At 41.9% G+C, this 14,447-nt stretch overlaps 1 protein-coding gene across 1 annotated transcript in view; it reads right to left on the bottom strand.

The window, feature by feature from the left end:
* Nucleotides 1–14,447, bottom strand: part of LOC109301889 (aldehyde oxidase-like) — a 71,010-nt gene that overhangs the window by 44,127 nt on the left and 12,436 nt on the right. Inside the window, exons 6-11 of the mRNA XM_019523190.1 lie at nt 12,536–12,687; nt 11,811–11,904; nt 9,648–9,757; nt 8,019–8,203; nt 3,836–3,998; nt 2,649–2,741 (exon numbers count right to left, since the gene is read on the bottom strand). Coding sequence (XP_019378735.1) covers nt 2,649–2,741; nt 3,836–3,998; nt 8,019–8,203; nt 9,648–9,757; nt 11,811–11,904; nt 12,536–12,687 — 797 coding nt within the window. The remainder of the gene's footprint in view (nt 1–2,648; nt 2,742–3,835; nt 3,999–8,018; nt 8,204–9,647; nt 9,758–11,810; nt 11,905–12,535; nt 12,688–14,447) is intronic.

Genomic DNA, 14,447 nt, shown 5'->3' with positions numbered 1-14,447 from the left:
TGGCAGGGGGTTGGACTAGATGATCTGTCTAGGTCCCTTTCGACTCATCGATTCTATGATAGACACACACATACATGCACACACACACACACCACCAAGGCGTGGCAGGCAAGGAGGTGGGCGGTCGCCTATAGAAACAGGTGGGTGAGCCAGCATGAGAGCTGGCCCCGAGTGTGCCCCCTGTTACACCACCTTTAATCTCCTACTTTCCTAGAGGGTGATTTATCACTTATCTTCCTTTTAGAAGATGTATTGCACCATGCTCAGAAGCTTCTGGAACTGGCCACTGTCAGGGTGCTGGAAAAGATGTATCGCACCAATCCCTCCAGTATGGGAATCTTCATTGTTCCTAACACGAACCTAAGTACAGCTTAAGAACAGCTACTCATCATATTTTCTGCAACACAGCTAAAAATGTTGCTAGGATCTTGAAATTTTCCAATATCTTATCATTAGCTACAAATAAACTTTTAGAACCTTGTGAATTACTAAGATAACAAGTGGGGCTCTGTGCTTTCTGTGAAATGCTATCAAAAGGAAAGCTATTCCTTCTGTGACATGGTGTTCTGACTGGTTTTTCCTACACCATATAATTATGCAGGTATTGTGGAAACTGGTTCTGTCTAAAGCAAAAGTAAGTCTTCAAGATTTTCCTTATTGCAAACATGTTGTGGTAATGGAAATACTCATGACATACTGACTCTGATCTGGATTTGTTTATATATAGAAAAATACAATGGATTTTTCTGCTGCTATAGAGTCCTACTTCAACCAGGCACTGTTGTCCTAACTTTCAAATTTGTTCCTCACTTCTGCACACCACTGCATTTTTACCAAAGAGGCATCATTCTACATTATTGATAGAAAACTGACCTTAAAGTAGCATACTATTTATTGTACCCAATTTTGCTTTACCTTAAACCAGCAAGAATAAGGTACAATGCCAATTAAATTTGTGTTATGCCAGCGAACTCTCCTGTTATAATTCACAAGTATATATACTAATTTAAGATTTACTAACAGTAGCCCACCATCACAATAGAAACTCCATGCACTCTGCACTCCTCCCACCCATTTCTTCTCTCGTGCTCTTCCAAGTTTACAGATTAGCACTGAGTTCTTTCTGTTCCTTCATCACCACTGAAATAAGAGCCATCTCCCTGCAGCTATTGCCACCTGGATCCACCTTCCTGTATCTCTCTACTTTACTTATTCTCTAGCTAAGGGGTGATCAACTTCTGGCCCATGGGCCAAATGTGACCTGCAGAGCCACAGGTATCCAGCCTGTGGGGCTCCCCAAGGACTAGAAAATTTGGCGACTGAATAACGGTGGTAATAAATACAGCCACTCTCCCTTACTGCCAAATTCCCAAACGCCGAGCACCACACAGCAAGTTGGGGCTAGGTCATGCCCATTCCCTCCACCCCCATGTCTGGATGAGGCTAAGCCATGCCCCTCCCTCTGGGCTGGATGGGTCTGGGTCACACCCCCTTTCCCTTGTGGGGCCAGATTGGGACCAGCTCAAGCCCCCTTTCCCCCCTGCAGGGCTGGGTTGAGACCCCTTCCCCCCATGAGGCTGGGTTGGGGCTGGGTCACTCTCTCTCCCTCCCTCCTCCCCCCCGCCACCAAGGTGGAGTGGAGTTGGAGCCAGAATGCCCTCTACCCCACTCTGAGCAGCTAGATGGGGCTCTACCATGACTGCTCTATGTCAGATTGGGACTTTCAGCTGGATCTAACCCATGGATGGCCTGGGTACTGCCCATCTGGCCCACTGGCCAAAAGGTTTAGCACCACTGCCCTAGCTCATTTTAAATTTCAGCATCTCTTCCCACCAATTACACAGGCTTCCAAATGTCTCTCCCACTCTTATGTCTTTGATCAAACTCAACAAATATTAGTATAAGATTACAGCACAAAATATTTCAATAGAAATGTTATCAAATTTCCATTATTTCCCATTTCTTCTGTGTTAGGATATAGTCCTAGGCTATATCATAATCAGCAGTTGCTCAGGATTTTTTTAAATCAATTTCTCATTAGATAATGCTGATTTGTCAAAGCTGAGTTTTTCATAGCAAAGAGTCAATTTCAGTGGATTTCTCCATTTTGAAAACAAATTGAAAAAGACCTGAGATTATTTAAATGGCCTATTTCAAAATGCTTAAATGAAAAGTTCAATTTGTTTGTTGGAAACAAGTTTAAATTTCAAGTTAATATCTAATAAGAGTTTGAAAGAAATCAAGTAAAAACTGATTTATAATTGACCACTTTAAGATTCATGATCTGCAAACATTTGGGAATGATTGTCTGTCTCATTTGTAGCAACAAGAATTTTTCTCAAAATTTCTTGCAAAGGGAGGAAACTGATTCCTGACCAATTCTAGCCACCCTTCTTATCTATACAAGGGCAAGGATAGAAAAAAGGACTCTTCTGCCCTCTATTGCTGAACTGTCCTTGAATGTTCTTGATTATTTCCACTGTATCAATCAGGTACCTGTCATTTACTAATTCTAAAATAACAACTGCAGCCTTGATTTTTTTTTTAATATCTGTATCTGACCCTCATAGCTTTGGACTCTTTGCAAACCCTAATTTTTTAACCATTTTCTTTTGAAATGCATATAAGTTTAGAATAAAGTTGCTGACCTGGTACATTTGTATACTCTGGGGCATTTTGGTTGAGAACTCTTGCAGGACACTCCCATATTTCTCTGGTATCTCAGGCCATTGATGCAGGTCCTGAAAGCGAGGCATTATAGTAATGTTAAAAGTCACACTTCTATGTAACAAACATTTTTGTTAAAAAACAAACCAATTAGTTTCAACCTTAGTATTACAATAATTCCTTTAAGTTTCCCACTAAATTAGAAATGAAGCATGAAAATGCAGTAAAGAGTTTTAAGCATTCATAAAATCTTATTTAAAAACCGTATTAAAACAGTACAAGGACCTCAGGAGACCAGTTAGAAAGAAAGCAATGGAAAGAGGCCAGCTTTATTTTGAGAGATGAACAAACCTGGCTCAGAATTTTTGCTGCCTGTGGTAATGAGCAAGAAGACTGAGTAATAATACTGCCTCTCGAACTGCAAACTGGGTTTGTAGGTGTCCAGTCAGAGACTGCAACCTTTTCTTTATGTTCTTTTTAACTGTGTGAGGTGATTTAAAGTTGTGTGTATAGGGCACTTCTGGAGCATTTGTGCTTCCCTCATTAGCTTTAGGCATCATCCCATTCATTTTGATTGGAAAGGAGAAAATCTGAATGCAATTCTCTCTACAGCTCACCAACAGGATCTAACCGATTTCACAAATTAGCTCTTAAATCAGTTTGCATGTAATAAGCCAAACTAGGTAAATCTAATGTAGGCAGTGGTGCTCACTCCTGCCTAGCTACTTCCAGGCTCCAAACATGCCATTTTGAAACAGAGGAACAGGACAGTTTGACCCAGCTGCAGCGGTAGCAGCATCTGGTAAAAAAAAAAGTTTCAGGTTTTTGTCAGGTGAGTCATATTATAGGGATATGATTTCTTTGTATAAATATATTTGGAGTGTGAATATCAGAGAAGGAGAAGAGACATTTAAGTTTAGGGACCACAATGATACAAGATCAAGTATGTACAAAATGGTCATAAACTAACTGAGACAGTACAACAATGGTTCTCAACCAGGATGCTCCTAAAATCAGAAAAGTTATCGAGGGGGTCCCTTGAATGTAAAAGGATTGAGAACCACTGCTTTAGGGATTATGGTCAGTGTGGTATATAAATTAGAAGGACAAACATTAGCCAAGATTTTATCACTGATGCCATGAAAACCAACACTAGGAATTAAGTTACCATCCTCTTCAATGACTGCAACACTTCCACGTAGAATTTGAAAAGGAAACTGACAATCAAAGTTCTTCTGTATTCCACCTTTCCACCTGGGGCTGAGTCTGGGAGAGAAACTTCTTTAAGAACCATTCTGCAAGCTTCATCCAGCATCTGCTCATTCCAATGCCTGGAACAATGAATAATAAAAGATAAATTTGTCAACTGCAAGTTAGAAGAACTAAATAGAAATCATCCAAAATCCTTTGAACTACTCTGTACAACCCTGCCCACATTGACTTCACTGGGAGCTTTGATTTCAGTGGGAGCAGGACTGGCCCCAAGGCTTTCAATTAGAGGTGCATCAGTATATTAGTCCATATTGTATCAGTACCGATTAATGTCAGTTTTCCTTTTTTGGCAATCCACTTTTTTGGCTGACGTAGTCAATAATGTCACTGATAAATGCTGTGTGCATGTGTGCAGCTGCAGCATGAATGTGGCCAGGAGTGCAGCCCAGCAAAGTGGAGAGCACCATCCGGCTGGTAAGTCTTTTGGGGGGAAGGGGTGGGGAGAAAAGGGGCTTGGGGCTGAGATCAAGGCCCCCACAGTGACGGAGGGAGTGGGGCTGGGGCTGCCCAGATGGGGCATGGGACAGAGCTACGAGCAGCTCACATGGGAGCATGGTGGGGGAGTGGCTCCCACTGCTGTGATCACCCCCCAGGGGGAGGCATGGGGGGAATGTGCCCCCCAGATCTGTGTGTGGGGCAAGGGCGGGCTGCTGCTGTGGGCTGGGGGCAGTGCTGGACTCTTCCTGGTGGGGGGGTTGGGTTGGGGCTGTGCTCGGGCTGGGTAGGGGCAGCACTGGAAGGGGGAGTTATGGGGGGGGTTACAGTCACCCCAGAATTTGCCGCAGCCCCCACTCCCAGTGCTGCCACTGCCCACAGCCCCAGCTCAGCCCCACCACCAGAAAGAGCCTGGTGCAGCCTACCCTTGCCCCATGCTCAGATCTGGGGGGCACATACCCCCCAAGCTACCCCTAGGGGTGCATGCAATGGTGGAAGCCATGCCCCCCCTCCCTATACCCCCTGGACGAGCTGCTTATAGCTCCACCCCGCAACCCACCCTGGCTGGGCAGTGCCTGGCCCATCCCCGTCCCAGGCCCACTCCCTTCATCATGGTGGGGGCCTCAATCTGCCCTCCCATGCCCCTTCCCTCCCCCACACTTCCCCCTAACAGGCTTGCAAGCTGAAAGCTGCTCTCCAAGCTGCTGGGCTGCATATCAGCAATCAGATCAGTATCAGCTAATACGGCTGGTTAATAATAGGCCATCGATATAGGCTCAAAAATCTTTATCAGTGCACCCCTACTTTTAATATCCTACTAACATTACTCACATGACTAATTTCAATAAAGACAATAGAACTGGTAAAAAAAACCAGTCAGCTTTTTTCTTATTATTAAAAAATACATTTAAATACTGTTGTAGAGCATCACTGTACACTAGATAATGCATTGAACTTTCAGAAATTAGTGATTTTAGATGCCAACTGGAGATGCTTTCAAAAGATTCAATCATCAAAGGTTATATGCTCAGTATTTTCTAAAAATCCTGTTCTTTTGGAGTGTCCCACACATCAACTATTGAGGGAATTAAATCCCAAGCTGTCTAAATACTTATAGAGCTTTACTAGTATCTGTCAGAACAAGAAAAAAAACCAGAGGGAATAATTTTGAGAGAGATCCAAGAGACAGTAAAATCTGACAACAATAATGGGAACTTCAACTGCCCACATGTTAAATGGTCAAATGGTCTAACAGGACACAATTTGGAAGTACAATTTTTCAACATCTGAAGTGTATGATAGTGGTCACCCTGCCTCTGAAAGGCTACTGCACAACTAGAGTGGGGTTCATTATAAAATAAGAAAAGTGATCAAGGTTCTGGAAAAATGGACAGATAAAGAGGCATGTATAAGACTAAGGGTATGGACAGGTGTTCATTTCTGGGAAAAAGTGCAGCACTGGAAATCCTGGCAAGAAGAGGAGGGTACAGGTGTTCCAGTCTGTAGTTGACATCTCACCCCTGTGGGCAAACCAGGGCTGAGTGCCAGCCTCGGAAAAGCGCCCTCTGTGTCATCCCCAGACTATTGGGATCCTGGTCTGGAAAATGGAAGGAAGCCATATTATGGTATGAGACACTTTTGCACAAGCAAAATCTTCCTCATCAAATGTGGAAGATTTTCTTGTGGATTCACCATGTTCCCTCTGTGAGGAACCACATGAATGCCTGTGCATTTGCAGTTACTAGCGGGACAGCAGCATTTCTCCACCTAGACGTGTAACACATGTCCATAGCCTGACATCAGACTTCTCCTCCTAACTCTGTTAAGCACATCTGAAAACCAACTAACTGCTTTTCTTGAGCAAAGCTTGATATGCAACAGCAATAATATTAACAGTGACCAGCTTAATAAAACTGCCGAACAAAATCAGGGCCGAATACAAAGAGATGCATTAAAGGTTAAAGCTTTGCTCGAAGAAATCAGGCATCCTTCTCTCAACTAAGGATATTTTTATTATTTTATATTTTGGGGTCATTTATCTTTAGCTTTATGTCTTGGATAAATTGGAGGTAAACATAAATTATATAAGCACAGGCTCTTGAAGATTTGATTTTCTTTGTTTGCATGTTTTAACAATAAGGCAGCTATTGCTGGTTGTTGTTGCAATGCAGAGGAGCATGAAATAGTTCTAGAAATGACCAATTTTAGGACCCAATTCAGCAAGCATGTGTAAGACTTAGCCGAACAGTTATGGACCAAGGTACATGCTTCAGCACTCTGTACATAAAGGGAACTGATAACATGTAGAGCACTCCCCACAAATCCAGAAGACCATCCAGACCAATGCCTACATTTTTCTACACTAGACAAGCATACTAAGGATCCAAAGCTCATTTAACAAAAGCAAAGTCTCCCATTGACTTTAAAGAGCTTTACATTAGACATTATTTTCACTGTGATTAGGGTAAGAAGTTGAATACAGATCTAAATTAGTATGGAATTTAAAACCCCATTCCAATCCCACCCCACTCTAGCTCACAGAGCTGTTGGATTATAAAAGCCACAATCCTCCAAATTACAAGACCCAAATGGTTGCATAAATGGTGAGCTGACAATTAAATCGCATCAAGTAATTTGGCAATGAGAATCTTATTAGTGCAGGGTCAAAACAGGTTTGAATGCTGTGCAGAAGAAAGGGTTCCCATGGATTTGCAGGCTCTGAAATATGAAGAGGTTCAAGCTGAAATAAACCCTTTTTTTAGTGGTTAAGTTGTTTCCTCCTGTTTGGCCCATTCCATCCTTCCACACAGGAAAATATCCCAAGCAAAAGCTTGGAATCTGTCTTTCCCCCACTGCAATGCATAGAGAGAAAGGCAGCATGATAACATCTACCTAGGTGCTAAACTACTGCTTGGTTGGCTAGAAACATTCATCTTATTTCTCATTTGTCCAATTTCTCCTGGGACCGCCTTTTGTTCTGGGATCTTACAAACATAAAAGTCCATTATCCCACTTTAAGTACCTATACCCGTGAAGTACTTAAGTAACACTTCTCTCCCTCCCCCACCTCTCCCCCCAAACCCACCCTGGACAGTTGGAGCTTTTGAGTTAACTGCAGCCACCAATCAGAGGAGTCATAAGCCATCTCCTCTCAGTCTCTTCTTGTAGTGCCATAATGAAGCCCTCCATAGCATCCACTTGAGAATGTCCCACTCTTAAAATTGGCACTAATTCATTAGCAACTCTTTGGATATCTCCACTAGTGACTGAATAGATGGTATAAGGAGGTACATGAAGGAAACTCAGGCAGTTATTTTCAAATGTTGACTGGTAGTTCTTCCTACGTATATGGAATTAGCAGCAGTCTCTCCTGGTCAGGGCTGGGTGACAACTGAAATGTGGTGGTGGTAATTCAGCAGTTGTAACCATCCTGTGGAAGACATTCACATTCACCCAAAACCTTTAAATATTTAAAATATGGTAATATTAAACGTGCCATTTGATAATGGATAGATGACTCGATGATCAGGATTGATCTGGATCCATTTAATAGACTGTAAATGGCACGATACAGGCATGTAAAATCCATTGGGGGGGAATTATTCAGAGAAGACATACACAGTCAACAGGAATTCATACAGTACCTTCCGATGAGTGCTTGGCAGGTTTGTTTTGCACAAACCGTGGTAGATCCAATGCCTCCATAGAAAATACTGAAATCCAGAATTAAGTCTGTGCCTTCTGCAAAAAGTACTCTCATCCCAGCATTAACAATTGGGAGACAGTTTTCCCGACGCTGAGCTTGTCGGAATGCAGATACAAACTGCCCCTGAGAAAAATCAACAATCTTGAAATGTAACATCCTGAAATGAAAAACTATTGTGGCAGCTGCATGAACTAAGGTAACAAATACCACAACATAATTTTATTTCCTCCAAAAACATTTAAACACATTCACCCCTTTCCTCTGACCTTTCAGGAATTCGCTCTTCACTTCTGTCCTGCCAGCAGTCCTGGTCTTTGCTACCATCATTTGCACAACTTAGCTGGCCTAGTACCTACTCCCAAGCATAAGGTATGCAGTAGGAGAGTCTGTACAGGGGAAAGCAGCCCTGCATTTAGATGGGGACCAAAAGTCAGGAGCCTCAAAATCTGCCCGTGCAGTGGCACAGCAGTGTGGTGGTGGGGGCTATGCACAGTGGGGATTTCCAGTGGCCCATGTGGTGTACAGTCCCATGCCATGCAGCCCACACATTGTGAGGACCTCAGCCACCCAGAAGCTGGATAGCCCTGTCTGCTCCAAAGCATCATCACATTTATTGCTACTGTAACAGAACCAACCAAAGTGCACTATAGGGTACAATGATACTCATAGATGTATTTCTCACTAGTCCAATCCTGTAGCTCACTGGTGCTCAACCTTTTTGTCTGGAGGGCCAAATTGGGCAATGCCCAGGCCATCTATGGGTCAGATCTGGCTGATGGTCCCAATCTGGCATGGGACAGTTGTAGGAAAGGGGCATTGCCCAGCCCCAACCCAAGCCCATGGGGGAAAGGGGACTGGCCCCAGGGCAGCACCACAGGGGAAAGGGGCCATGGCCCAGCCACACGCAGCCTGAGGGGGAGGGATGTGGCCCAGATTTATCCAGCTGTGGGGGTTGAGGGAGAGGATGTGACCTGGCCCCAACATGCTACACAGGGCTCAGGGTTTGGGAATTTCACAGTGGGGGAAGGTGGCCATATTTACTGCCACTGCTCCCCCTACTGCCAAATTTCCCAATCCATGAGGAGCTCCACAGGCCTGATACCCATAGCTCCATGGGTTGCCTTTGGCCCATAGGCCAGAGGTTGATCACCCCTGTTGTAGTTCCTATTTAAGCACAATCTTCAAGAGACAGCAGCTACCTCAACTGCCTAATGAGTGGATCTCTAGCACTACCACAAGAAGACAGGGTTCTGGGAAAGAGAGTACAGCAGTGTCCTCCAGCATGCTTCACTGTTCTGCTGCCCCCAAGAAAATACCATTGACCTCATCAGTTTTCACAGCAAGAGTAGAACTATTACATCAGCATTTTATTCACTCTGTTTTTCAGCTCTAAATGTGGCAACTGAACCAGATTGGCAATGTCCAGTGCCAGTATTTCTGGCTGCAGATGCTAAGGTTTTTTATTTTAATCACAAATGATGTCTTTCATGTATTCCTACTTTAATGACATACAATTATGGTTCAACTATTCTTAAAAAAGAAAGCCAAACATCACAACAACACCTACCCTCCTGGAATGAGGGATATAGACTGAGACTAAGACCTCTTCTGGTTTAAGGGTATTGTTACTAACTCCACCTGCAAAGATGTCACTTACAGGGATCTGCCGTCTTTGATCTGTTGGAGAAATCAGAAATAACAATTTTGGACACTGGGAATAACACAAATAAAGTTTACATAAATAAAATGAATGCATCTGAGAAGAAACAACTTATAACCCTTGGGGAAAAAGGATTACTTAAAAGTTCACATAATGCTTCCTCAGGAGCAGGATCTTTATATACATGTTATCTCTCCATGTTTGCAGTTACTTCTGCAAAGGAAGAATTTGTATTTTTTTTCCTTTTTCTGTGGATTGAATTGTGCTGAGAATAGAAATGAAATGGAATGTATTGAAAATGTAAGTTGATGAGGTCAAATCTGAGATTTTTAAAGGGCCTAAGGGAGGGAGGGCAGTAGAGCTCTAAGGGGAGTTGAACTGAATTTATTAGCCTCAAAACACTGTGAATATATAAGCCTTGCCTATACAAGAAAGGGCTTGTTGGTACAATTATGTCAGAAGACCTATACCAGAGTTCCCTCCTCGTAGATAAACAACTTTCATTGGGAAAAGAATTCTTTGCTGGGAAAGTTCTCTGAAATAAATAATCTCTTGCAGCAAAAGTATTTTCTGCCAAAATAAAGAGGTATTAATGAGAGTTTTTTTCTGGGATTTCTATATAGTATATTAGTAATATGAGGGCTTTTTACCAAACTGTGGCATCTTTTGTTTTTGCATATGCTAGATAAAAGACAGAATTAAAGGAATTGATTTTAATTTACTATTCAATATTTATATTGTTATAGCACTCATGGGCCTCAGTCAGCTCCCAGACCTTTTATAACCAAGGGGCCTTTGGTATTGCTTTTACTTAAACCATAATTTGAAACACTCCCTCATAATCCAAAGTAAACTTGGATGATACAAGTAACATTTCAGCAATGACTGCCATATTAAGGAGATTACTTTCCAAATACCATATTCAAGAATGGCACTGTAAACTATCCATTCCATTATAAAAGGGAAGAGCCCTTTTTAACATCAGGGGAAGAGCCCTTTGGAAAGGTAGAAATATAAACTGCAAATATTTAGTAAAGAAAACAATGAAGATCCCATCTTACTGAGTGGTTCTGAAAACGAATCTTGTAAAAAAAGAAAAAAAATACGGAAAATGGCCAGTGGGCTTGATTTATAGTCTCAACAAGTCCACAGTGAATATGCTCAGTGTACATATTAAAAGACTCCCTTGCTGCAAACTAAGAACTTGCCCTGAATTCCAGAAGTCTAGCCGAGTTCATTCTTTCTTGGCAGCCGTTACCAGCATGAAAAATCCTGTGGTCCAATAATAGCTGTGCAGCTCCCCTTTCTTCCATGAGTTTGCCAAGGTATCACTGATTGGCATCTGGTAAATAGGTCTGTGAATGATGTGCAAAAAGGAATACATTCCTCTCCTTACTGTGTTAACTCTGTAGGTTTAACAGGAATGGAAACCAATGAACTCTCCTTCTTTGCACTCAAGAGAGTGAATACCTGTGAGAGGCATGTCAGCTGAGTAAGAAGATGCCATTTTTACATTGTCAATAGTTAGAATGGAGCTGCATTCTGAGAGAAATACTTTCTCTCAACCTGTGTGTGCAGGAAAAATGCTAAAAGTAATAGTGTACAATTAGTTGTACATGCATTCACTGGTTCAGCAAATCCTAGCTGAGGAACAATTAGGTGGGGAATGTGTTCTACAGGGTGATGACAAATATGTAAGGCAAGAAAGAATTCTGATCAAGGCCAAAATACAGATGATCCATCTAAGAAAGACAGCTTGCCCTTCCAGCATAAAGCACTCATTTAGTCTACTCAACCTTGTCTCAGAATTAAAATAGAAGAGTCATGTGTACAACTGCCTGAATCATAAGATTTTGAAGGTGCTTTTAATAAATCCCTGGCCTTATACATACAGGTGACTAGGCTGGTCGCCATGTATGTTCTCATCTTCCACATCCCTTCCTGACAAATGTGGTCTTGTGTGCAGCCAGGAAGTAGGTTTCCTAAACAACAATCATTGATTGTAATTTTGTTCCTTACAAGACTTCCTGCAACTCTTGGAGACATGGAGACAGTTACCATGAATCTTACCTTTTGATGCCAGATTGAGGATACAGTTGCCAGCTGCTAGAACGGGATTCAAGTCAGATGTTGATTTTCTGCTTATAATGTTTCCACCTAAAGACTAAAAAAACCCAAAGATATTCATGTCTTTTTCTCACAAACAATTACGTTTATGTAAGTATATACTGTGAATGTACATTTTAAAAAGAGTATCAAATCAGCACTTGCTAACACGTCACAGCTAAAATAATAATAGTAATAATGAGAATAAGAATAAACCAAAATGAAATTTTCACAAGCTGAAATGCATATTTAAAATGAATATGCACTTCATGTGAAGGCAGAGAATTTCCTAGTTTAATTTGTTACAGCAAATATTACCAGTGGCTTAACAAGCAGGGTTGGCACCCTGGGCAAATTGTGCAGCTGGGGCAGGGCAGCTATGAGAATGGAGGTGGGTCACATGCAGTTCCAAGAGTGGAGCAGTGGAGGGGGATGGGGGTGCTAGGAGCCCATGGCAGGAACACTAAAATAGCCCCTGGCTGCTGCTGCTGCATGTTCTGCCTGCTCCAGCCCTGTCTGTGCACTGGCTGCTGTATGAGCAATGTTGCAGGGCTGCTCTTGTGGCCAAGGCATGGACTCCACAGGGGCAGGGGACAATTTTGGTGCCTGGGCCTGGTACCCCTCTTGCCAACCCTTAGTTGTGCTACTGAATAGTACACACTTGTTATTGCAAATAGCAGACAACATACAGCAACATTCCTGATCTGCTGTCCTCCCAGAGATTTTAACTGATACAAGAGAGCCTGGAAGATCTTTGCCTTTTCCTGAGCCAAGTCTGAGACTGCATTTGTCAAGATGTCTTTCACTAGTGCAAGGCTACAAGCAGCTCCTAGGGTTAATCCTGAAACCAAGTTGTAAAAAAAAGTAAAATGTGAGCATGCCATTGCCAGGCTTATAAACCATGTTAAGATATTACAATTGTGATACAATCAACCTTTTATCACATTTTTTTTCTCATTAGAAGATGAATGGACATACAGAACTATTTTAAGCTGACAGTCATACTTCATTTTAGGCTATAAGGTAAATATGGAAAAAAATAAACAATAGCTTTAAAATGTTATCAAAATACACATGGGGGACTTTGAATGAAAGAAGAGTAATTTAAATTTCCTATTTTAACCATGTGTTAAACCAGCAAACAAATCTTGAATTACATATGCAATTTTAATCTTGTTTTGTATTTATGCTTTTTAGCGACTTATTTTCCTAAAGAAAGATCAGTCCTTGGTTGGTAACTATGAACCCTTCTCAACTTGCTACAGAACATAGTCTTTATACTTTTCTTTTTGAAAACAGGAATATATCTTATATCTGTTTGTCTAAACATGTTTTCCACAGAAAATGGATTTTCTTTAAACAAGTAAAGTATTATCTATAATTAATGAACTGAACTGAATAGAAATTTCTGATTACTATACCCTTCAGGATTTTAGAATTAGTAGATCTCATTCTCGCACTATTTGGTCTCATGAATAAATAAGCTTTCCTGATATTTTTTAATTATCAGTTGGCTTCTCAGTTTTGAATGAACCAAGTATTGAACTGAAGATTCTGAGTTAACTGCATCCAAGAAAATATTCCCTCTGCAGTTGGTAAAGACTTCTGATATCAAAATCTGATTTAGAATATCAGTATATTCTTGTTTTAGATGCTTAGCCAGACTTCTGTTAGATCTATGGATCAACTTCCCTTAAAACTTTGGCAGCAAACATATACTGATTTATATTATTATTTTACTTCATATACATAATTTTGATAGATTATAGGAAGTTTAGATCACAATATAGGTTGTTCTGATTTCAATATTATTTTAAATAGTTTTTTTAAGACAGAAAGTGTATTTGAAAAAAATGTAATTTTTCTTTAAAATTTATAAGCAATGTGCAGACAGTCTATAGAAATAGAACAGGTTAAAGGTCTGTGGAAAGTCCATCATTGAAAAGGTATCAGTTAAACATATTTGGAAATGGAAAGATGCTGTCTAATGTTCTGAGACTATGTCTACACTACACGTTGCATGATGGTTTGGAGGTACTGCACGAGCGTCTTTAGAACTAGCTTGAATATCAGAGCAGTCTGCAGTGGTATGGAACATGGATTTGAATAGGGCACTGTGTGGGCTAAGCTATCCTGCTAAGACAAACAAATTACTTCAAGCTCTGGCTAGCTTGTTTAGCACTAGCTTGGGTATCTCTACAAAGCATCATAGGGCGTGTCCAGACGAGCGCACATGTGCCTGCTGCCCCACCTCAAACCCCTTTGAGGCGGGGCAACAAGCACGTGCAGGAATGAAAAAATGTTCCCCGTGCTGCAAACTTATCCAGGGGTCTAAAAAAATCTAAGTTTAAAAAAGCAGGGACTGTGCCCTGAGGCAACCGGAGGCTGGGTCCTCCATGGAGACACTCTGGCTGCCACAGCATCTCTATGGCTGGTCCTCGCCCTGGTGCTGGTGAGTAAGGGATTGGGGGGCTGGAGAAGGGGACCATGGGGAGGACCCCCAACAGCCCCTCCCACTTGCCCAGCCCCCCGCTGGGGCCAGCCCCTCCACCCACCAGCCCCCCCGAGGCCCTGACCCCTGCTGGGGCTGGCCCCTCTCCC

The sequence above is a fragment of the Gavialis gangeticus genome, unplaced genomic scaffold (assembly GCF_001723915.1).
Source record: "Gavialis gangeticus isolate Ggan-Ray unplaced genomic scaffold, GavGan_comp1, whole genome shotgun sequence".
Lineage (NCBI taxonomy): Eukaryota > Metazoa > Chordata > Crocodylia > Gavialidae > Gavialis > Gavialis gangeticus.
Note: the sequence above shows the minus strand (reverse complement) of the source record. Positions and strands in the feature narration are given on the sequence as shown.